This window comes from Urocampus carinirostris, chromosome 3 (assembly GCF_059441175.1).
Source record: "Urocampus carinirostris isolate Australia breed hairy pipefish chromosome 3, RoL_Ucar_1.0, whole genome shotgun sequence".
Lineage (NCBI taxonomy): Eukaryota > Metazoa > Chordata > Actinopteri > Syngnathiformes > Syngnathidae > Urocampus > Urocampus carinirostris.
The window spans coordinates 53,293,381-53,318,679 of record NC_142351.1 but is presented as its reverse complement, the minus strand read 5'-3'; the positions used below and the strand labels follow the sequence as shown (position 1 = coordinate 53,318,679).

Sequence of the window (25,299 nt, the reverse complement as noted above, 5' to 3'; positions counted from 1 at the left end):
ATGGTTTTGTCAACACACAATGGCTGAAGTAGAAAAAGAAACTGATTTGGTAGCAGATGTACTGTCCAAGCCATTTGTTTTTTGAGACAAGCTGGACATCATTAAAGAATTGCAACAGGAAAAAGGTTTTGTTTGCCACTATTAGCCCACAAACTACGAGCGGTACCCCATGGGAAAGTTAGTGTCTGATGTGCTGTGTCACCTTCCTCTAGAAGGGTTGGACATACTATTTTGAAATGCAACCCCACATTATCTGCCACTTTCAGCCCACAAACTTAGAGTGGTACCCTAAGGGAAGTTAATTAAGCACTGTTCGTCTCATTTTTGGTGGATGAGTTGACAGACGCGAATAACGCTGCTTGTACTGGTTGTGCGTCATGTCACGGACACAGGTGGCAAGGAACGTTTTGTCAGATTTGCAAAAAATGACATTGGAGGTCATCCACTTTTTGGTGGTAAAAGAATGTCTAAGTAAAGTTGTTGCACAGTGTTATGACGGTTCAGCTGTCAAGTCTTTTGGATCAAGTAGGGTGCAGGCTAGAGTTAAGGAGAGCGCATTGTCTGCTTTAGGAGTTTTGATCTTTGCTTGACTGGCATTTTATACTCAAAAAATTTAAAATCAAGAAAACAAAATCCCTGAAAAAATGTGTCACATCACAAATTCAGACTGGAGTGAAGGCCCAAGAGTAAAATTTGCGTCACGCCACTGAATCTACCATCTAACCTGGAAATATGTATGCGTGAATAGCTGGATTGTCGAAGTTTGTGGGTGGTCGGCTATCCCATTTATGCAGTTTTAATGAGACATAAGTTCTGTGGAGATCCATTTTTAAAATATGTGACACCCTTGTCCTGCACCATTAAAGCAATGTGTGCATGTCTCATAACCTGTTTTTCATTCACACACCATGTGGATGTAAACAACTACTTAATTTTTTGGGAGAGGAAAAAAATCGTTTTCCCCCCAGTAATTTAGGATCTCCGCTTCATCTCCTTAGAGCAGCAAGACGTTTTACAGTGACAACAACAGTGAGCAGATAATTAAGGTGCTGTATCTCAGTCTGTCTCAGACTACTGGTATCAACGGAAACCAGTACTACTATTGTCTTATATGGGAGAGTAAACCCCCACCCGCAAAAAGGGATGGCCGCCACCAGGCTGTTATTGCCCAAGACACACCAAGGGAAGTGCCCCAATGACCAAATTGGGTAAGGGCTCCACGAACCGTGACAATAAATCCAATGCAAGCAATTTTCACTGAATAGATCCTAATAATGGATACTATTGGACACATGCCCTTTGGGCATGGTTCAAAAGGAGGGTTGCCATGTTGCCAAGCAACGTATTGCGGACCTTGTGCATCGGATACCTAAAATTAATAAAACTGAATGAGTATTTTTTTTGTGGTCAGTGTCATCGAATCGCTTTCCATGGGTCAAGAAAAAGTCAATTGCTTTTATTATTTTTCATCAGCCAAAATGATATAGGGCCAACTTTCAGCCGTTAGGGTCATAACGTCAGGAACATCTGCCTTTTATCCACAGGGTTACCCTTTTTTTCTCGCCCATCGTGCTTGGTTGCTGTCGGGACTAGACGTTTTGCTTTGTTTTCCCAATTCAGAGCAGGCACAAGATTCCAATTAAATGAGCTTATTGATCCCAAGTGGTAAAGTGGCCAAATGAAATTAGTGTCATCTGCCACCCTGTCGATTGTAGCTCCCCATTGTTGATTGAAAGCCGTGTAAAAACCCACGGCACATACGACAAATCAAACATGCCATTAAAGCATCGTTCCCATTATCAAAACACCATTATTTCTATTAATTATGGGCAGAGGTGGAGCGTTTAGATAGCCTAAAAACGTCCTGCGAATAATATGTAGTTCTAAAATAATTAGTGTGCTTTGCTTATAACATCCTTGAAGTAATCATGGTTCATGGATCCCTTCACCTCCAGGGTCACCGGGGCACTATTTCCTGTGGTGTGTCTTTGGCAAGTACAGTCTGGTGGCACCCGTTCCTCCTCAGGCCAAGGTTTTTGGCCAGAGGTTTGCTTCCTCTCATGAAACAAATACTACTTTTTTCCACGGTTACCAGTAACATGAGAAGCCTCCTGATCTTACTCAGATACAGCACCTGCATCTGATGGTTGCTGTGGATTTTTAGTGTGAAGCTCCATCCTGCTCTTCAAAGATAAGATGGACCTCCCAGTCACTCTAAATAGCAGATTTTAATAGGTTTATAACTTAATTTAAAGGAATGTAAGTAAACAATCAACTAAACAATACATATTACAGAGTAAAATCAGGAACAAACATAAAACATTTTATTTATAACAATTTATTTGTTCTATTTTAACATAATAGACCAATTTAAAGTGATGAAGACAGCTTTAAAACAAACTTTATTTCCTCATTCTGCAATATTTGTTACCAAACATTGTACGTCAATTAGGGTAATGGGTGAAATTTACTTAGCTAGTCGATTAGGCTGCTTAAACTTTGCCAAAATGTTATCGTGAATGCCCTCTCCCTTTGTTTTGCTGGAAACTAGTGCTGAGGTTAATTTGTAAATATTGGGGATTATCAGCATTACCTTTAATTAATACGAATGCATGATTTTTTTCGATAGCTCTTTGAGATATTGTACTGCTTCCACACAAGGTGCACCAGTGTGATACTTACCCATGCAAGGCAGAGTAGATTTACTGTGGATTCCCAAATATATATATAAAAAAAAAACAATCAAGTGGTGCTGCGAGCTACAGAGGAAATGAATTCCCCTACACATATCAAGTGATAATCTGAGATTGGGCAGCGACTCTGAATTGTATTTTTCCCGCATTTTTTTAACCTTCTGCTTATCCAAGGCGAAACAAGTTATTGTGATTACTGCAGGTAAAAACCAAATTGGTTTTCCTATTCCATTTTTGCATGCACTCCCACACAGTCGTTTTCATTGTATCACTTTGTTTCTATTCATTGTGTCACACCTGTTATTCACTTTTGCCTCTCTAGCTTCACACATTGTTTCCTCTCTCTCCCTCTCTCTCTCATCTTTGAGGGAGTGCACACCCTCATCAAAATGCACAGCCAGTTCTTCTGGGCATGGACCAAGTGTCCCTCCCTTTCCTATTGTATGTCGACTTACAACTAGTCAAGGTGAATTGCTTTAATGAAGTCTGATGAAATTGCAATCCATTTGCCTGAACCCAGATCTTTTGTTTCCTTTTTGGGTTTTAATGAGCAGGGTGCTCGGGTTTTGCTCACGAGCTTGCAGAGAGGCAAGGCATGAAAATGCTGTAAGGAGCAAGCAGGAAGGAGGGTACAGCAAATGAGGTGTTGGTAAAATTATGGAAGGGGGCGAGTAAAGAGAGCCTAGCCTTGGAAACAGAGAGGGAAGGGGCGGGGGTTGATGAAGAGGGGAAAATGTGTAGTGCAAGAAGCAGCTTCAGTTGCGGCTCCCGGCTCTCATCAGTGGGGAACAAACGCCTTTTGTGTTCCGCCCGCTGCGGTGGGCGGCTACATTTACCGTCACGCCCGAAGGGAGATACCGAGAACCCCCCTCCAATGAGCCAAGGATGATTTCCCTTTTCCTATAAGGCTTCAGATGCAGATTTGTACCCGGATTGCTGGATGGTGGTTTGGACACACCTAATTTACTTTTTATTTCCCCTCACACCTTTCTGTGGATTTGTCACACGGACTCAAAAGCTGGATGAAAATTATTTTGAATTTTGCTGTTTTAAGGCACGCTCCTAAACGTCCCGATTGTTGATTAGGTTGAGAGAAGGTAGAATTTACACTGTTGCTACTCCTGCTTTTATTTCCCTTCAACTTCTGGGTCCACTTGAATCTTTCATGCGTGTGCCCCAAGTGTGCTCAGGTGATGGGTATGAGGATTAAGGATCTTCTAGAGTAGGTACAGGTGTCGCCAAGGCTTGATGGAGGATTAGCCGCTGTAATAGCTTGTTGAGGGCAGCCTGCGGAGCTCAAGCAACGGTCGCATTGACACTTGGGGCAAGGGGGATTAAGGATGAAAAGGGAGATCAGCAAAGTGATTGAAGTCCAAGGGATGCAAGGCTACATACACTGTGAGGAGTGCTGAAACGTTGATGGCACTTCGCTGAACTGCTCCAATAACTCAACAGCACAAAATCCAATCACCGGGTGAGACACTATTGATTCCTCTGTCCAAACAGGATAATCTGTTATCTCATTAATCATCTCAAGAGGTCACTGTGCTGTAAATGGCCATCAAGCGCTTGTTGACCGAAAAGAGTTTTCATCGTATCATATTGGGCAACAGATTTAATCAATAAGATGATTTTATCTTGCAGCCAATCACAATTTTCAGTCTTCACTAGGGGTGTTATGCCTATATTGTTTTGTTTGGAAAACCTGTCCTGTGTTTGGTCAGCTCTGTATCAGTCAAGACAGCAGCCAGAAACATAATGTGTCTTGGTCTGTCAACCCATTAATCCTCCATTTATTGAGTTTCCTCAGTTAATGATATTTCCTTCTCAGTTGGAGAAACGGGCAGGCTAGGGAAGTGCCGCACAAAAGAAGTGATGCGCCCTGTTTGACAACAAGTCGACTTTTGCATGGGAGGCAGCGCAGCAGGGGTGACTGCAAAAATCATCATTGTCTTTTTATGTTAAACGGCAAAAAGACAAAACCAGGAATAGCACTGCCAGCTATTTGCTTCATCAAAACAACCAAATGGAGTCAATGCATCTGAAATAGGCACAAAAACTTCAAACAACAACTCTTCAAGAATACAATCATAGAGGATTTTAAAGCGTAAACATTTTTCCTTAAAAACAAATCTTTTACCAGTGCAGAACAAACAGGAGTGGAGAAAACAGGGAAGCCCGACAAGACTTGGCAAAGAGGAGGTGTGTTTGATAGCACAACCCTTCAAGGGATAGTGGGTGCGGTCCCCTCTCTGCCGTACAGACAAAGACCTCAACAGGTTCTGCTGTCAGAACTGGTCATCACTTCCACTCCAGCAGACACAATGGGCTGCAACATGTGTGTGGTCCAAAAGCCCGAAGAACACTACAGGCTCATGTTCCAGGTGAGGCCTAGTTCCTGCATCTTCTCCCAATGTCTCTTTCCTTTCTCAAATTGTCAACTGTCCTCACACTCGGCCATGTCAACCATCTTCCACTGACCCATCTCTTGATTTGACATCACGTTTAATCAGATGGCGTTTTTGTAAATTGTCGTTAAATGATTGCTTCTAGCCCACTAGTTTATTTCCTCACATAATATCAAGTTGTTGTGAAATGGGTCTGTTGAATTTCTACATGAAAGTTGTTTTCAAACCAAAATATCACGATTGTTGTAAAAGGTCTTCTTTAATATTATTTTGAATGCCATCCAAACTGTTTATTTTTATCTTGCCCCTTATCAAGTCATTCAAAAATGGTTTCAATAATTTCAAAAATTGAAATGCTACTTATTACGTAGCCATTGATTTTAAACAATTAAGGCAATATAATAAAAAAGGTTTTACATAGCTACTATTTGTAACTAGTGCGGCTTTTTAACTAACACAACTCCACTGTCCAGCAGAAACTCATTGGATGCATTGAAAACCTAGATGGACCTTTCAATTTCAATCGTTCTTGACTTAAATGTCAAGCACAGTTTGAAAAGTCACCGGTGAGTTTACCCTATGTCAACAAACATGAGAAATTATTTTAGAGCCATCCAGTGTCTGTAAACCCTTATTGATAAAACAAATTCCCAACTACCTATCTTATAAAGAATCACACAACCACAAACAAAATATTCACAAAGGTGATATCAGAGGGAAAATGATCTTGTCTCACTGTACTGATGAATGCACCCACTCAATGTGAAATGTTTGCTTTGTATCAGCAGAAACTAGATCAACATTATTGCATCTAATAGAAGAGCATTTAATTATTCAGCATGTTACTATCATGTTGCCTCAATAGAAAATCGTGAAAAATTAAATAACTTACAGACCAATTAATTTGCTGGTTTCCATTTGCAACTGATTTTGCACAATATGGCAATGGCATAGATTTAGAAGCCAATCAAATTCTACAATATTATTCAGTACAAAAACCCTTAACTCTCTTGACTCTTTTTTTTTTTGTTCGGCCTTCTTGGCAGGTTTTAGTTGCCATGATGTGAAGCAGAACAAGAGTTAATAAAAATGCTTCTACTGCACTAATACCTTTGACCAATTACAACAGGCGATTGATTACATTCCTGGAAATGTTGAACAACTGTTCTTTTTGTTGTTTATTTATTAGTTTTCTTTGTTGAAAATATGGAAGAAGACGTGCCAATCAGTCGTAAAATATATTGACTGAGAAAGAGAGGAAGCTTGAGGGCCTTTCTGTTAAAAAAACAACAAAATTAAATACAAGTGAGGCGATGCCAGTGTTACAGCCTCAGCACCACCTCCCCACCTGGACAGTTAAAGGTTGAAAAGATACCCTTGTGGCACAGGAATGTTATTATGGCGCCTGTCTAATAAATATTCTGACTGACCCCAACATAAGCCCTCGTGATTAAGAGTCATGAACAATGCTGCGGCGCTCTAGTTTTCTGCTGCGCCTGATGCACCTTTCGGGTTAGCGCTACATGTTGGCATCCAGGCCTGCATGCTTAATGGGGCTGCATGGGCTGCCAGAAGCCAAACTGCACCCGTAAAGGCATGCTAATGAGATGGGTAGGGGCTCTCAGGAAAGTCTGCTCCTTACCTTGGTTTGTCAGAAGCAATTGAGTGGATGAGTAGAAGTGGATGGACAGGTTTCAGGGCTCCTCGCTCAATCTCTATGTTTGCTACTAAGGCCAAAGAACAATAGCCACTGGTCCACCGATCAGTTTTGGAGCATCTGTATTTTGGAGATTTCAAGAACCCTAAATTATTCCGGCAAAGAAAATAAACTCTAGCGCTTAAACCGCGAAGAGAAAGCACAGCCACTCTTCTTTCCGCTGAATAAACCTGTGTTTGAAGCTTTATCTAGCAATAACAAAAACATTCTCACCAATAATTAGTGAAAAGAGATTTTAATGACAGCAACCGTGCTGTGAGGACTTTTTTTTATGGCAATTGTTATTGTTTTTGTTCTGCAATTTTGTTTTTGCATCTTTGACAATACCCACTGTAACAGGATTCTGAAATGTATTTAAAAAATACTCTAAGATGTGCAAGTAACAAATCAAGCCACATGGCAAGTCACATTTATTTATATAGCCCTTATTCACAGGGAGTATCAAAGAGCTTACAGACTATTATTACACCATCGCCTGATCTTAAACCAACAAGCGGGCAAGGAAATACTCAAAACCTCAAGAATGAGAAAAATAAGAAACCTTGAGAAGGGGCCTCACAAGTGATAATCCCCCTTCCAGGATGACCGGGGTGCAATAGATTTAGCATTGGGTAACAGTACATAAAACGTAGTGAACGACAACAAAAGAAAACACGAGGTAACATGTTTAAATTTGTGCGGAAAGTGCATGACAGCAACGACGCCTCAAGCCTGTAAAATAGCCCAAAGAGTACATGACAGCAACGACGCAGCTTCCCATCTCTGCCGGCTGGTCGATGAAGACTTTGACATGCTTCAGGTCCAGATGTTGGCCCGCTAACCTGTCTCAAATCCTCCTTCTCCCTCGCATCACCACCAGCCAGGCAGTCGGAAAAAGACAGGGAAAGAAAAGTATGAGGTGGGCATCAATCATAAGCCATTGAATAGAAGTGGGTCCTAATTCTAGAGTTAAAAACTTCCTTTGAGGTTGCAGATCTCCGGAGGCAGAACATTTTACAGCACCTATGAACAAATCTCACTCCAATTGCACTTATTTGTCCTTTCTTAGACAAGATTGGTATTCGTCTGCTGTAATAAATACTTGAACTACAGTCGGATTATAGTTGTCTACAGCAGCGGATGAGTTGTTAAATTGAATATCACATCAGATTATAACAATACGTTTAAAAATAAAAATTACAGAGGGCTAAACTAAGATAATTTGCCAAGGGTTAAAACTGAAAGATTATAGAATTTTAGTGATTCTTTTTTCTAACCACGTCCACGCTGAATAATCAACCGATAATTTATAGCCACTATACATGTTTTTCAATGTGCCATTATTATACAGCGTTACCATCACGAGGCCACACGCTATGGCGCCAAAACAGGCCGCTCTTAATTCCACTGCCTGTGTAATATCATTACATTGAGAATGATGTGACACTGTGTGTGCATACTAGTTCAATGACTTAATTAAAACGTCTTTGTTAAGGTAAAACAGGCTGCCGAAACTCGTGTTGAAATCTAACCACCTATTGCCAAATAAATAAAACCCAATCAGGCTGTGCACAACACTGATGCTTGGTTACTCCATGCAGATGGTATGTCGGCGCTCCAAAACGTAATGTCAGCTGTTGAATCGTGCGCCTGGGAGATTGGCAAAACCGAAGCCAACACGAAAGTTGGCAGCTTCCGCTCGAACCAAATTGGTTTCCAGGGGAAGCTGCTTCCATGGCAACCACCGTCATTAAAAGAAGCCTACTGCGAGTGTATGAGTGTGTTAAAGCGTGTGTTTCAGCCCAGCCTTGCACTTCCCTGTCACTATTTCAACCCAGCCTTTATAATTAAGGGATTAAAAAGACATCCCATTGTAACATACGATGCCTCGTGTAGTCTGGGGAACCCGTGTTGGACGTCAAATGCAAAAAAAGATTTAAGGTGTGCTGGATGTCGACATGGAATCTCTTTGTTGACACCAAATCACCAAAGTGCTACCACGTGTTACTAGAAACAGAGAGCGACATGCCGCCGTCACATCCATAGCTGAAGTGAGTAGGTTCAAGTGTAAACAAAACAAAAAAATAAACAAGACAACATTGCAGTGTTGGGTAGTTTCTTCAATGTTCAAGTCATTGTTCAAAGTCCAGTCTTCCTTGTTCGTAAGTGGTGTTCTTATTTTCGTAGTCCGTCCATTCTCCCATTTGTCCATGAATTTGGTCTCCTGTATTCTTATAGGAAGTGTGGTCCTCTCCATTGCAAAAAAATCCTCCATAGTGCACACCCACTGCTCCACTGCTGGGGAGATTTTGTTTGTGCCATAATCTTGTTGTTACTTTTTTTGCTAGCTGTCAGTACATTTTTACCCAGGTACTCATCCTTTCTTTGTAATATTTCTCCAGTATGATGGCCTAAATAGAGCACTTTGAATGTTTTAAGTATCCAACATCCCACTATGTTCTTTAAACCAAACAATATTTTTTCCCAGTGATCTCGAAATCATGGGCAAAGCCAAAATATACCTCTCAACATGTTCTCCAGCATGGTTGTTGAACCGGGTAAAAACCTCTCCTAATTTTGAGGATAATAAAAAAATCTGACGGCATTCTTCCAGTTGAATTCACTCAGATTCCGGGAGCAAGTGGATGTGCTCTGTGTTTTACATATATTCCACCGCTCATCTTCTGTTATTTATTATTCTATCTCCTTTTCCCGTTTTTAATCTAGAGTGATCAATGCCCACTACATGCCATCAAACATTCATACAGATTGGGCATTGCAATAAAAAGTACTGATTGGCACAAAGGGCTACCATTTTATCTTTGTAATTACAATGTTGTTTCTATGTTATTACCAGGTTGTATTTATAAGAAGTAAATTCACCACCAAATCCTTATGCCAGTAAAATTACAAAAAAATTGCAATGGTCTTTACCTTTAAAGGCTCTTTCAAATATGTTTATGACCTTATGACTAGTACCCAGTTTTATTTCTTTGTAATAGTAGTATTTTAATTGAAGGTAACAAAAATAGTTATTTCCTGTATCCCAAAATTCTCTTTCAGTTCCGCAAAACTCTGCAGCTTGCCATTTTCAACCATCATACATACTGCTGTGATACCTTAGCATGCCCATTGTTGGAACCCTTTATCATTCTGTCCTGGACTGAAACTGTCGTCGAAGGCAAACCAGCTCAGAATTCTTGCCTCCCTGTCTAAACTGTATTTCCTAACTATCTTGTTGCACCTTCCTATTGTATTATTAGTTATATTTCCTAGCTGGTTATCTGCATTTTTTAAATTTGAATTTTTATAAGCTATTAAATGTCCCCCGTGGTTGCCGTCCCTAATTCTATACTTTTCCATTTTATAACATAACCATCTTTACACCAAAAAATCAGTTGTCTAATTTGTGTCGCATAAAAGTATTCCTCTTGGCTTGGCAAAGCCAGCGCCCCTCTATCATTGGGAAGCTGCAGAGTCTTGTATCGAATTCTAGGTTTTTTCTCTGCCCAAATAAACCTGGAAATTCACTTATCCCATTCAATGAATTGTGATCTGGGAACCAACACTGAAAGATACTTGAAATTGTGTAGGAGCTTTGGCAAGACAATCATCTTAACTAACTATATTTTTTAAGTCATATCTAATACTATATTTGGACATTTTTCTAGATCCCTCTTAACTTCTTTGTTTAATTTTGTATAGTTGTCATCAAAAACCTTGACCAATCTTTTCCCAAGATTTACCCCTAAATATTCTGTTGTTTTGCTATTCTAATTAATACTGTATTGTTATTTTACTCCTTGGGATAGAAATAGAATCTCTTTGAGGAATGTGTTACCATTGTCAAGTAAATTTATTTAGAGGTTTGCTTTCTCTGTAAGGGCCCGGTCACACAGCCATTTGCCTCTGTATCGAGGCTGAATCACGGCCAGAAATTTCTGCCTGTGAAGCAGACGCTGTTGGACGCTTTGAGATCGCCATACTGACGAGATACAGCAGTGCTTTACACGCGGTCGGAAATTCACACGCGGTCGGCAGCGCGAAAAAGTTTTGCGCTGCTCAAAACTTTTAGGGCCCGGTCACACAGCCTTTCACGGGCGTATCGAGGCTGAATCACGGTCAGAAATTTTTGCCTGTGAAGCAGACGCTGTTGGACGCTTTGAGATCGCCATACAGACGAGATACAGCAGTGCTTTACACGCGGTCGGAAATTCACACGCGGTTTGGCCGCGCGAAAAAGTTTTGCGCTGCTCAAAACTTTAGACCACGTGTTAACCGCGAGCGGCACACGTGGTACACACGAGGCAATGACGCGGAAATGACGCGGAACGACGTGCTATGGCCGCGGCCAGGGCGTGGTTACACGTGGGTAGGACGCGAAATTTCAGCGGGTAATCGTGGGTGGAGCACGGTCATAGCATGTTCTGCGCCTGTATCGCGGTGTTATTACGTGAAATTAGCGTGTTACGCGTGTGACGGTCAAACGCCTTTCTCCGCGTATATACAGCGCGATTTGCCGAGCACACGTCAGTTGTGCTCGAGAAGTCAAGGGGTGAACATGGATCCCCGTCACCGTAGTGACCTCGTCTTAATCCATTTTTATTTCTTGACATTTCTTTTAATTTCATAACAAGATAATAAAATAAAAATGAAAAACTATTACAATAATAACATATTGGCTTCTTCGGTGCTATAGCCTGAAATCTTGATCTTCACGGGACTGTGTCTTGAGCGGTTATGATTTCTACAGCCCGGTGTTATGCCGAGAAATGCATCCCTGCCGAGATTTGCATCCCCTTGCTACTACAACCACTTTTACCTCGTTTTATCTCACTTTTATATCACTTTTAGGGAATGTAATGGCGAACATATAACCAAATCCACTTCGTCTTGCATTTGTTGGGAATGTAATACAACATAAACCATTCCGTCTTTGTTTATGTTGTGAACTTAATCGAACGGTAATGCACACCGTATATAAATCACTTTTGAGAACTGTTATGCACTCTACCGTAAAGCTTATTATGCAGAAATAAGCTTTATGGTAGAGTGCATAACAGTTTCAATACGAGCGATTTGAATAGAAAAAGGCAAAATAAACATGTTACCTGCTCAAAAGTGATTTGTATACTGTGTGCATTACCGTTCGATTACATTCACAACAAATACAAAGACGGAATGGTTTAAGTTGTATTACATTCCCAATAAATGCAAGACGAAGTGGTTTTGGTTATATGTTTGCCATTAAATTCCCTAAAAGTGAGATAAAACGAGGTAAAAGTGGTTGTAGTAGCGAGGGGATGCAAATCTCGGCAAGGATGCATTTCTCGGCATAACACCGGCTCGGCAGCTTTTATACCCGTGGTCCACACGCGGAAATGACGCGGAAATGACAGTCACTGGCGTCTGTTTTGCGGGCATACCACCGATGAACAGCAGGTTGGCCAATTTTGCGCATTTTCCATCGCAGGCAACCACGGGCAAAAAAAAAAATCACAAAATTTTACCCGCGATACAGACGCAAACGTCTGTGTGACCGGGCCCTAAGGACCAGAACGAAAACAGGACCCAATTTCGTAGCGTTTACCACAAGTTTTATTGAAGGAAAGAGGAAGGGCTGCGCCCACGATCCGGTGTTCGCTGGCTGCGGGAAGCAAGTCGTTCTCGTACTCAGATTGGGATCCGAACACGGAAGTGGATCTTCCGTAGCGAGCGATGGCGGTGTCAGGGATGGAGAAACGGGTCGGTAGCCGGTACTGGGAGAGCAAGGCGCTGTCGGGGTCGGAAACGGGCCGTGAGCCAGAACGGGAGAGTAGACTTATTCGGGGACAAAAAGAAGTCGTAAGCTGGGACGGGAAAGCAGACGTGGTCAGGAACAAAACAAGTCGTATCCAAAGACGGACGGGAGCAAAAATGGGACAGGTGGGAGTCAGGGTTGAAAAAGACTTGCCTCATATACACTGAGGTTCGCGGACGGACTGACAACAGGGGACTGACAGGACTGGGTTCAAATAGTGACAGGGAGCCAATAAGAACCCGCGGCGGTTGGCGCCAAATGAGCGGGCACTGGTGAATCACATCAGTAACCATGACATTCTCAGTATTTAATACCAGATTGTCGCTGGAAGGAAAACAAACTCTGGAGGCATTTGCCATTTTTATATCACTGTTTTAGTTGAATAGTTTCTTTGGTAAGGCATGAGCCAATGATATTCCATTTGGCTTGGCCCCCTTCAAGGACAAAAAAAAAAGACTAACTTAAAAACCTTCCTTTGCAATGGTAGCGAACCTGCACAATTATGGGATGGAGCTCAAAACTTTTCTATTGAGAGCCTCAAGTTAGTTGTCTTTTAACTCATTCTAGGCTTTGTAGCGTATTATGAACTGACCGATAACGGATAATGGATAATGAATAAAGAAGATAGAACAATAGGGGGCGGCAGTGGCTCAGGAGGATCAAGAGATTGCAGGTTCGATTCCCAGCTCCTCCGTGTTACATGTCGAAGTGTCCTTGGGTAAGACACTGAACCCCTAATACCCCCAATAAGCAGGTTAGCGCCTTACATGGCTGCATGGCCGCTATTGGGAAATGTGAAGCACACTGTAAAGCGCTTTGGGAAGTCTTGACTTGAAAAGCGCTATATAAATGCAGATCATTTAATTTCATTTAAATAACCCTTAAAAAAATCCCCCCCCCCTCTCAACGGGCAATATTCCAAAAACTTACATTGAAAGTTAGAAATTACAAACTCATGTTTGAGATTATGGTTTTTTGAGGTAAATGTCTTGATTTTCTGCTTGATAGCACCGTTTGCAGATCATAGGATCCACAAACCCAAAATACACTTTTTGATCTGACTGTGATGCAATGAGCCGGTGCCTTTGGAATTAGTGAGCTGAACGTTGTCCACATCCTCATCAGCATGATTGCGACCTAGCGGGTCAACCATTCCCGCTTGAATGGATTCTCAGCGAAGACCATGATTTTTCCAGAGGAGGGACCACATTCATTTGAAATAAAAGCAGTTTTTAAAAAAAAATTGTGATAAGTCGAGCTTGAGCAATAGATATACAAGGTGAAACACGTACCTCTACCAGCGTGAACAATTACTAACCATGCATCTATTCATTTCCCAGATAAGGCTTCTGTTATTCCTTTCTTTGTCTATTATCTTGGGTTTGTCTGGGTTTTTTTTAATCCTCCAAAACAATTCCTTGAAAGCCAGTTTGGCCTCCCCCACCCTGGCTTCTCCTCCCATGAATCTCTTTCATCTCCATCCACAAGCGCAGGGTCCGCCCTTGCCTGCGCGGCGCATACAGCCACCGCCCAACTCGTGCTGTGCGTCTGCGATGTTTTTTCCCCCTCATCCGTTCATCCACAACAATCCCTCGTGTCTTGCTGTATCTTAATGAGTCATAATACCCCAAAATCAGCGCATGAGGACGGTTGCTGTAAACAACAACTGACCGACGGGATCGATAAAAATAGCCAATAATATTTACTTTTCATGAAATGTGAGGAACGAGAAAAAGGATTTGCCTGGAATAAACATTCACTGCAAAAGCCATCAATGAGCATTGAGAATGATTTTGCCCTCGTTTTGTTGGGCGAATATAATATTGTTTGTTATGTTATCCAGTTAACACGTATACAACATTTGTGTAAGAAGTAAACATGCACACAAATGTGCTTAAATTCTTACTTTAGTCAGTAAATAAGTTGTAGTCAGACTTGCTGGGCTTTAGTGCATCACTGAACCCCGTTTGAATCGCAACGAAGTCTAGGTACTGGTATTTAATTGGTATTCTTTGTAGACATTTTTTTCAGAAAAGATCTTTCGTATTGTAACAAATCTTTAATTTGACCTTTGCTGGAGACGTGTGGCTGTGACAATTTGAGGTGTGCAGAATTTGCCCCCTATTTAAGAACATGTCAATTCACTTTGAGCCAGTTACCTTGGCTTCCTGAGTGAATACATGATGGTCCACTAACCAACTAACGCAAAGAGAAGCAAACAGCTAAATGTATGACGTCCTCTTCGAAGCGCATCCAGCAGCCTTATTGATAATGAATGAGGAGATTCGAGAAGCCCTGCCCCCCTCGTTGCTTTTTGTACCTGCCTGCAGACTCTCGCGTGCTTCCTGTTTTTGTCCCAAGAAGGTGTGAATATTCCAAACTTCCGTTTGCTGATAGAGGGGAGGCAGAGATACTGGTCAGAGGACATGAGCGTGGAGAAGGACAAATACAAAATAGAAACTGAGTAGCGGGCGATGAGGTCCCTAAGGGCAGGCCGGCACTGCAGACAGAAGTGCTGAGGCAGCAAGGAAACAAACAGAGAAGAAGGAGCGGATGTAAAGATGATTGCAAAACTGAAACACGGGGGGTATCTTCAACATTTGCTTTTAAAAACACCTACTACTTCACCTGAATCCTCACACATAAAATTGCAAGAATTTGCTCACACAGCCGGTTTGTTTTGGACAACACATCGCTAATTAGTACTGGAGCAAAGGCACAAGTTTAAATTCCATGGCGCGCCACAGGAGAAGTTGTATCCCATAAACTGGTCAGTTGTGCCAGGAAGGGAATTTGCAAAAATATCCCCCCGCCCCCTTTCAAAAAAAGGTCTCAATCCAGGCCAAAATTGGCATTATTTCCGTCCGTACATGTTCCTTGAGGACACCAAGTATGCCCACCCGAGTGTGTTTATGACAGACATGGGGACTTGAGACTTAGTGACTTGGACTCGAGTCGACTCGAGTCGCTGTTTTTATGACTTGTGACTTGACTTGGACTTGGCAATCTAAGACTCGGGACTTGACTTGTGACTTGACTTGCCCAAGAAAAAAATACTTGGGACTTACTTGGGACTTGAAGGTGAAGACTTGAGACTTACTTGAGACTTGCACATGTGTGACTTGGTCCCATGTCTGGTTTATGACAGGTGAACAGGAAGGGGTTGCGGCGCCCGTCTGCTGCCCCCGCGCTGGAGCCGAAAGATCCTGCGTTGTCTTCCGTCCTCCGGGGGCGCAGGGGCCACAGAAGGTCAGGCTTGACAGGGCCCCCAGCCGACACGGCGCTGCTTACATTGGGAGTTGCCGACTGCGTGGACAGCGGGACACAAACGGACATCAGTTTTCAACATATGTTGGCTGGTGGCAAGGGTGAGCCATCACCGGCCAAGCCTTCCCCTTCACCACCTCTTCCAGTTCTCCTGGAGCCGGATCTGCTCAACGAGCTGTAAGTGGCATCATTGAGGCAGCGTCCTGGCTCTTGGACCGACCTTTTACTAACCATGTCCACTTTTTCAGTTTCCTAGAACCCGGCTACTACGACCCCTCAGACTACTTTGATGTCGCTCACCATGATGTTGACAGGCATGACGAGTTGGAATATGAGGTAAGGATGCTGATACTTGTATTTAGTAGGGGGAAAAAACAATATTGGACTATATTTCTCTGTAAAACTAAGAAGACTTTTAAATTTGAAAGGAGCTGTACAGAATTTGGAACTTATTTTTCCTCATGACCACCACCTTTGGCTTGTGTCATCATCGCAGGCTCTGCCAAGCTCCTTATGCCCGTGCAAGTATGTGCATTATATAGCCGTGTTCGGAAAAAGTCTTCATCTTTTTAGATGTATGGATAGATTTATTTCATTCATCCCCGTCGGAAAATTTTACATTTCCAGCGGCATCCTCATGTTAAAGATGAAATAAGAGATATAGAATAAAAAAATACCCAATATATCATGTACTCTGGTTTGGCTTTTGTACTATACTCGAAGCAGGCCTTTCTTTACGCTCATCATTTGCATACTACATTTACTAACAGAAACAAAAAGAAAGGTGGGAACGAGCCTGACATTACTTGACAGCAACACCCCCCACCCCCGCTCCCATCCCTCCTATCTAATGAGTTCTACATTAAACAGATTTACGAAAGGAAAGATCAAAGCAGATAGGTACGGTAAAATATAAAGCATTAGGGCTCTTTGAACTCAGCGTTAATTGAGAAAAGGTATAACTTTAAACAGTTCTAAGGATGAAATATTTGAAATTCAACATTTTAAGTTTTTTAACAGGTTTTCCAATTTATTTTTAAAAAGCATCCAAATACCCTAAATAATGTATTGAATTGTTAAGAATAAAAATATGAATTGGACTCATTTTCAATTCGCTTAAAAACAAAAAATGCATGGATTTTCCATTGTTATCGGTCACTCTTTTCAATTAATGGTAAATATTATGATTATAATTTTAATTGTTATTAATTGTAACATTTTAAATTACACTGATCAAAAGATTCCTGAAGGACAACTTTGTTGAAATTGATCACTTCATTTAGTATCAGTGGTGGTTACAAATGCTTTCAAAGGTAGCTAACCTAGTGTTTAGTTCAATGTTGGTATAAGTTCAAACCCCCAAAAATATCAAAAGATCCCCCAAACAAAAAGTGACTATTAGAAAAGGAAAAAAAAATGAAGGTAAATACTGTGTCAATAAAATGTATGTAAAGTATGTAATAAAAAAAAAAGGAAAGTGCATTTTTCTCCTGCTCGATTGCCGTGCTGTCTACCAAAAATTGAACTGCACTTGGATAGCCTCAACTCACTATGGCAAATTGCATACTACTTTGCGGATTTTCGAATATGACGCAGAACTCTGGTCCCCATTAACTGCAATAAATAAGGGCTTACAGTATTCCGCTTTATTTGCCATCGACAGTTGTGTTTGTGTCGCATTACCAGGAGGTGGAACTGTACAAATCTTGCCACCAGGACAAGCTGGGCCTGACGGTGTGTTACAGAACTGACGACGAGGACGATCTCGGTATCTACGTCGGCGAGGTAACCGATTCCCCCTAAATGGAGATGGGGAAGCCGATGGCAACCATCAAATTTCTTAACTGAAAACGTTCTTCCTTCCGCCAGGTGAACCCGAATAGTATTGCTGCAATGGACGGCCGCATCCGCAAGGGGGACCGAATATTACAGGTGCCAAAAATCTTTAATAACCAACTCTAATCCAACTGACGGGTTTCACATAATTTTTTTTCCTAGACGGGTGCATAATGGTTGCTCTTTTTACCCGAGCAGTCGGTCAAAAAGTGAACTGCACTTGTACATTCTCAATCCACTGGTTTCTACTTGTAACAGTGAGGTGTATTTTGATAGGTATTCAGATGGCCTGCTTTGCCTTAAGGGTCGTCCCACTATTACTTAAACCTGGGCTCCAACGCTTGCAGGATCAACAGGATGGCTTCTTCAGCTGTTATCGGCTAAAAAAAATTAAATAAAACTTGCAACAACAGACATGGGGCAGCACGGCGGCGCGGTGGTTAGCACGTGTGGGGCACAGTTCTAAGGTCCTGTGTGGGTTCAAATCCAGCTACCGGACTTACTGTGCGGAGTTTGTATGTTCTCCCCGTGCTTGCGTGGGTTTCCTCCGGGCACTCGTTTTCTCCGGGCACTCGTTTCCTCCCACATTCCAAAGACATGCATTTCAGGTGGATTGGCCGGTCCAAATTGTCCCTAGGTGTGAATGAGCGAGCGAGTTGTCTGTCCCTGTGTGCCCAGCGATTGGCTGGCAACCAGTTCAGGGGTAAGAGAATCTACATCTGCATCACAATGAGATCTTTACATTCATGTATCTTTTTTTATTGCCTTAATTCACATTTTGGAGTTAAAAAAATAAACTGTCTGTACTCTTCGTCTGTTAGCACCAAAACCGATTAGCAACCATATGGTGTCAGATTGATCAACTGGTGTCAATGGACTTCGAAATCAAAGTCAGGACAAATACAAAAACAATCCAAGGAAATCAAAGTCATGGTACTGTAAATCTGAATGACTTTTTGTTTTCTTTCACAGATCAATGGAGTAGACATCCAGGACAGGGAGGAGGCGGTTTCAATTTTGACCCGGGAAGACAGCACGAACATCTCATTGCTGCTCGCACGACCTGAAACAGAGGTGAGTAGGCTGTGGGACAGGGCTGTGGACTGGACTGTGTCATTTAGTCATGTCAACTAATTCTGATTTGTTAAAAGAAAAACAACTCTGATCTCATTTTGAATATTACATGCATGTGAACATAACAACTGAGTGCAAGGTAGCACGACATAGACAAGTCATAGACATTGCTATAGCCCTTATTCACAATGTCTCCTTGGGCTGCACAAACCACCATTGCAACATCTGCTGAGCTGGAACGGAATCTACCTTGCTTTTTTTCAAAATTAAAACATAATAAACTTGTCATTAAACAAACTTTATTGTGATGAAAAAAATGTGTGTTCTTCCTCTATCTAAACTCAGAACGACAAGCAAGCTGTCTCAGAAAAAGTAGATCTGAAGCTGCTGGACAACGCTGTGCACCTGCCAGGTGTTCAGTATAGCAAAACTGGCCTGGGCGGTATGGTCCCTGAAGGCTTTCCGAATCCGGATTCGCCAGACTTGCTGCAGTCGTTACTGAGCAACAGCCAAGAACTGGACAGTGGAGTGGGTCGCACGGATGAGAGCACGCGATACGAAGAGTCCTCTGAACACGACCTTTTGGCTGACGACCGCACCAGCGCCTCCAATACGAACACCACAAACACGCCCGGGAGCCTGCGCAAGTTCTCGTCCCCTCATGGGGATACGCCACCACCGCTTTACCCTCGAGACTTGCAGTTTAGCGCCGACTCTCTTTTGGGGACGGACTGTGTCAGCGGAGGAGCACCTGAGCCAACGGAGAGTGGCAACCTGGCAATAATGCCCGGGCTGAGCGAGGAAGAATGCGAGCGCTACAAGGAGCTGCTGGAGATCAGGTGCTTCTATGAAAAGAGTGGCATCTCACTGGATGAAAACAAGAATGAGAGCTTGACTGTGCATGAGATGGCCCTCCTGGAGGAGGAGCTTCGCCACCTGGAGTTCAAGTGTCGCAACATCCTGCGGGCGCAGAAGATGCAGCAGCTGAGGGAGCGCTGCCTCAAGGCTTGGCCCGCCGAGGACAGGACGGGCGGTCAATCCTCGCTTGGCGATGAGTCACGTCAGCAGGCTCTCTCCGACATCAACGAGCTCCCCGAGAGGGAGCGCTCCGATAAGGACAGCACGAGTGCCTACAATACTGGGGGAGAAAGCTGCATGAGCGTCCCACTAGCCACCAACAGACGCCCACGCCCGGCCAGCCCAGAAGGCAGGGACGGGCACTGTGCCAGCCTCTCCTTAAGGCATAGAGGGAGGGCTGCCTGGAACCAAGAGAGACTCGAAGTCAATGCCAACTTTGATCAAGACCGGAGAGGGTCCAACCCAGGAGTCCGAAGGGGTTCCGATGGAGGGTTAAGACGAAGCTGCAACGCTGACCCAGCTCGCACAAGGCACGGAGGCTTTAGTGCTGAGAACAGTCCTTACATGTCTCGCCGGCACGACCAAACCGAGGTGCCGCAGCACTACCTGAGCTGCATGCAGTTGGGGTCTCCACCAGACTTCCGAGGAAGCGATGTCAGCCCCATGAGCCTGGGAAGCACTTGTAAAGACGGCGCCAGCGGGCCCCTGTCCCCGCGTATGGAGTGGAAAGTGAAGATCCGAAGCGACGGCTCCCGTTACGTGGCCAAAAGGCCCGTAAGGGACCGCCTCCTGAAGGCGAGGGCCATGAAGATCCGAGAGGAACGCAGCGGAATGACCACGGATGACGACGCGGTGAGTGAGATGAAGATGGGCCGCTACTGGAGCAGAGAGGAGCGCAAGCAGCAGTTGCAGAAGGCCCGGGAGCAGCGGCGGCGGCGCGAGATGATGATGCAAAGCCGGCACGACTTCCTGCGAGAACAGGGCTGCAATAGGGCTGGGGGGGCGGCAGACGGCGCTGGAGTGGGACAGCGGAGGACAGGGCACCAACAGGACGAACCTGCATCCATCCTGGAAATGTCCCAGCGCAGAAGCGGGAAGAAACGCAGCCGCAGGATTCTGGACAACTGGATAACCATTCAGGAGCTGCTGATTCATGGTGGCCGGTCTGCAGACGGCACAAAAGTTTACAACTCGCTGCTCTCAGTCACCACAGTCTGATTGGGACAAACTCCTTAGCTGGCGACACACCACTTTCACAGCTCAAACCTATAGATGGGAACAGGTGATCAGCTCTTTGGACTTTTAAACTACTGGTTTGTCTTCCAGTGCTTCTTGCACAAGCAGGAAAACAAAAAAGATATTTTGAGCCGTGAACATTTGAAGTGATTGCCCTACCCCTCCCACAAGCTCAACGGAAACTTCTTTTCACAATTTTCATGCCCACGCTTGGCATTGTTTAGTTATAATGGAGTAAGCAAAATAATATCAGGCCACATTTAATGGAATAGCCCTTAATCAGAGTCAGGGCTGCACACACTACTATTACACCATCCCCTGATCTAAAACCTACATGAGGGCAAGGAAAAACTAAAAAAATCTCAGGATGAGTAAATTTAGAAACTTTGAGAAGAGGCCGCACATGACGTAATCCTCCTTCACGGATGACCAGGCTGCAATGGATGTTGCAAGGGCATCAACAGACAATTCACATCCAACAACAAAAATAATAACTGAAATCGTAAAAGTAGTCCAATTCACAGCAAAAACAAGCTTCCCATCTCAAAATCTTAACCAATGCAGCAGATTCTGGATGATGGCATGAATCAGATCCAGGTTCTTGTACAATGGCTCAGAAGTCATTCTCCCTGATGGACAACAAAAGAAACGTATGAAGTCATCATCACTCATAAGCTATAAAATATAACTGTGTTTTAATTCTAGATTTGAACCTGTCCATTGATGTTGCAGATATTATCCAAGAACATAGAGAATTTCACAGCACCAGGGCCAGAATGAAGAATATTCTTGACCCAGGAGATTTCTTCTTGGCTCTTGGAACCACTAGTAAACCAGCATTTGCCGAGCGGAGGCTCAGAGCAAGACCATAGGGCACAATCACTCCAGAGAGATAGGAAGATGAAGGTCCATGCAAACTTTTGTTTGCTAGGTAAAGAACCTTAAAATCACAACTTAAACTGACAATGAGCCAGTCAGCTCAAATTGGGGCAATATGGAAAGCCTTTTTTTTCTTAGTCAAAAGTCTCGCTGCAGCCTTTTGCACCAGATCAAGAAAATGATTATAGAAATTGAAATTCAACTTTACAGAAGCAATTTATTGGTCAGTCAGGTGTTGTCAATGTTGCCTTCTTTTCCCTCGCTGAACAGAAACTGGTGCCAAAGGTTTGAAAATATTTAGCAATTGGCTAAGTGCATTTTAAATTCCTCCAAAAATTCGATTGGTACTGGCCGGCTTGCATTTTCACTCAGCTTTTTGGTTTCACCTTCATTTCAAAGTAGAAATCTGTCAACTTTGATTAGTAGCATAGCATACAACGGGTTTTGCATGCAAAAATAAAACTGCAACAGAGAGATCAATATCTGACTCATGACTATGAGTCAATTATTTAGGGTTCCCTTGAACAATATTCCGCTTAAATCTTTCAAATCAACTTAAAAGGAAAGTGCGTATTACTTCATCACTAGTTATTATGTAGTGCAACTGAAAACTACTGCTAAAAAGCACAAGGAGGAATTCAAAGTAAGGAGACTCAAAGTGAGCAAACCGCTCAAAAATAAGTTTTCCTATAATTTTTAAGCACGAAATGGCTTTGTCAATAGTAAATAGAATATTAACAAAACAAAAATAGGAACATTGTGTACCAAGATCTGTTTGTCCCCTTCACATTTTTTTAGGAATGTTAGCCTGGAGTGGGATGGGTGCCACCAGGCTGTACTTGCCCAAGACAAACCACAGGAAATGGTGCTCCTACAACACTAGTGGTTAAGGGAACCACTAAATGGCTCTAATTAACACACACTGTCCCTATAAGAAATTCAGAAAAGCTTTTAGACTGCACACACAATAGTTTGTCTTCAATCATCGGGTTTAGGCGACATTTTGAGCGAGCCAGTGTCAAATATCGTTTACATATCATTCCCAACTGTGAATCTTGTTTTTCTCATTTCAGTGTGCGTGGGTAAGCAATCTTGTAATTTTTTTTGGAAGACTTTTGTAATTTGCACACCTCAACTTCTCTAGCCTAATGTTCGCTTAAAAATTGTTCATGTTGCTGGTGGCCCAGTTTTTCCTGCCTGGTGAGGTACTAATACTTCAATATGGTTGAGCGTTTTTTTAGCTATTGCGCTAAAGCTTGAAAAAAGTCATAATAAAACCAAATAGTCCTTTTTGATGAATTAAAAAAGTTCATATTTTGTCCTTATTAAGAACAAAGTTGCTGCACTGCAGCTTCAATAAGGGCTAGAGGATAGAATTAGCAAAAACATGAACTGATTTGAAAAATCAGTCATGAAGAGATTCAATTGTCCCAACTCTCCTGTTGTCCTTGGGTCAAAATGACCTGCCACGATGCTAGAAATCCAGAAAAAAACCTAAATGACATTTTATTGAACTTGAAATGTCATTTATTTTCTTAGTTTGGTCGAAACAATAGAACATATGAAATGTTTTGATTCACATTTCCATGTAAGCTGCATACAAGTATAAAAATGGTCCTGAAAATGAAGAAAGGGGTTAGAAGCACAATTCACTGACGCTTCAGGAGTAATGAAAGGGGAAACTGAGGCGAGTGCCAACTGCTGTTAAGCGAGCTTCGACAAAAACAATGCCTTTTGTAGGACTTCGTGTTTTTTGTTTTGTTTTGGAAAATCTCACCGTGTTTTGGTCAAGATGTGATTTTGAGGCAGATTTGACAAAAATGGAAAAGGTTCTCATTAAAAGCACAAAAAGCGAAAGAGTGTTTTAAGCACGTTTCACAATTATTATTCTTGTAGCCGATCAAACCATGTCCAAACATCTGCCAGTGAAACGGTCGAAATGTGCTTTAGCATTTTTCCCAGTTTGATTCGCTGCTGTTGCCTCCAAAACTTCCTGTAGTAAGTCCACTCATTAGTGTTTTTTTTCATGCATGTTTGCTTTTGGAACTTTTGCATACCGAGTCTGTGTAGTACTTCCATTTGTTCCTTGTTGTGCTGTCCAACTTGTGTTTTTTAAAAAATAAATTCTGATTTCATAAAAATGTATGTTTTTTTAACACATGAATAAGGATCGACTCAACATTTCGTAAATAATTCTAAACCTTTATTTTTCTATGGAGAGTGAAAAGAAACAAAGGCGACATCCAAATAAAACGTTTATACACAACTGATAACAGTGTCTTTCTGAAAAAAAAAAAAACAACAATAAAAATAATAACCAGGAATATCGTTTGAAATAAAGTGAGTTACAGTATAATTATCTTACTTTGCAGAGAAAGGAAGTGGACAGAAAAAAAAATACCAACCAAACTCAGCCCTCGGCCATTTTGGGGAAAGTAGCACCAAAAACACGAATGCCTGTTTAGAACGCTTCCCGAAACCACGTCGACAGTTCCTTGCCAATAACGTGAGCGTCGGTACGACTACAAAAATAAAAAGTCTTCCAGGTTGCGCCACGTGCGCGCATTTTGGCCTCAGCCAAAACAAAGCAGCCCAAAATAGCTTATCGAAGGAATCAGCGGACGAGGGAAGAGCTTCCACTTAATACAAATAGGTGGGTGGGATAAACGTAGCATACCAAATGACCTGGGCGACAAATCTAGAACACACGTACTTCTATTACTGGAGGTCCTGCGTAATCCAACAGTCTGGAATTGTGGCCCGAGAAACAGCCAGAGGCTGAACGTTGGGAGGGGGGCGTGGCTTCGAATAGGGGAGGGGTTGGGAGTGTACAGGGTTGATGGGCATGGCCTGCGTGTCTTTATTTGGGTCCATCCATTTTGGCCAGGGCCAACGTGAACACTCAGAGCATCTGTATAAAAATAAATAAAAAAGAACTCATTCATGTCCATTTCTTACATTTTGAATAAATCAGCGGGCAGAAAAGTAACACATTGTGCTGTGATTAAGACATTTATTTGAAAACTATGTCCTTAGCAGTCAATCGTAATCAACTAGTGCACTATGAATTCAACTAGCATTAACATATACGCAAGAGTGCGTCAAAAACATAAATAATTGGAATCTTTCTAAGACATAGTGTCGGCTGATTAAATATTCTAGTGTGGAAGAAGGTGACTAGTTATCGTGTTCATTTTTTTTTTTATTGAGCCAAAATTATGAAATCTGTTATCAGTCCAAAAAGTGTCAGCCTGCGAACCAGAGTAATTATCGTGTACCTTTCCTCCTTAGTAACTAGTGTTGGCATGTGAGAATTTAAGAGAACAGTAAAGCACACATCATTCGTACCCTGTCTAGAAATCACTTTGGAGCAAGTTGAAAATATTTACTTCGGCGAAATGACACCTTATCTTCTGAACGTTGAGGTCCCAATAGAAGAAAAGGTGGTGTTACTTTGCCAAAGTAAATTTTTTGACACGGGGGACAATTTTGAAATGATCAACACTGGCCTAGAAGGCCCTATTGTTATTTAGTTTGCAAACAACTTGTGAA

At 42.4% G+C, this 25,299-nt stretch overlaps 2 protein-coding genes across 7 annotated transcripts in view; one reads left to right on the top strand and one right to left on the bottom strand.

Annotated features, from left to right (window-relative positions):
• The first annotated feature begins 3,441 nt into the window (after positions 1 to 3,441).
• Positions 3,442 to 23,995, top strand: LOC148370109 (PDZ domain-containing protein 4-like). Of its 3 annotated transcripts, none has more exons than XM_088332448.1 (8): positions 3,442 to 4,167; positions 4,842 to 5,077; positions 15,746 to 16,041; positions 16,113 to 16,200; positions 17,551 to 17,649; positions 17,734 to 17,796; positions 18,673 to 18,774; positions 19,120 to 23,995. In XM_088332448.1, the coding sequence occupies exons 2-8, from the start codon at positions 5,018 to 5,020 to the stop codon at positions 20,848 to 20,850; spliced, it is 2,439 nt and encodes an 812-aa protein (XP_088188574.1). In that variant the 5' UTR covers positions 3,442 to 4,167; positions 4,842 to 5,017; the 3' UTR covers positions 20,851 to 23,995. The 3 variants fall into 3 exon arrangements, with proteins under 3 accessions (XP_088188574.1, XP_088188575.1, XP_088188573.1); XM_088332449.1 differs by having other exon boundaries at positions 4,837 to 5,077; XM_088332447.1 differs by having other exon boundaries at positions 3,442 to 5,077.
• The window catches only part of kdm5c (lysine demethylase 5C), a 31,702-nt gene continuing 30,331 nt past the window's right edge, over positions 23,929 to 25,299 (bottom strand). For all 4 annotated transcript variants that reach the window (XM_088332443.1, XM_088332446.1, XM_088332445.1 and 1 more), the window contains one exon: positions 23,929 to 24,658. In XM_088332443.1, coding sequence (XP_088188569.1) covers positions 24,650 to 24,658 — 9 coding nt within the window. In that variant the 3' untranslated portion in view covers positions 23,929 to 24,649. The remainder of the gene's footprint in view (positions 24,659 to 25,299) is intronic.

What these genes read in the sequence shown, in the direction of transcription:
- LOC148370109 (XM_088332448.1), top strand. Translation starts at nt 5,018, where the DNA reads ATGGGCTGCAACATGTGTGTGGTCCAAAAGCCCGAAGAACACTACAGG. An exon ending in ACTACAGGCTCATGTTCCAG is followed by an intron (nt 5,078 to 15,745) that starts GTGAGGCCTAGT and finishes GGTTTATGACAG; the next exon opens with GTGAACAGGAAGGGGTTGCG. An exon ending in CCGGATCTGCTCAACGAGCT is followed by an intron (nt 16,042 to 16,112) that starts GTAAGTGGCATC and finishes CCACTTTTTCAG; the next exon opens with TTTCCTAGAACCCGGCTACT.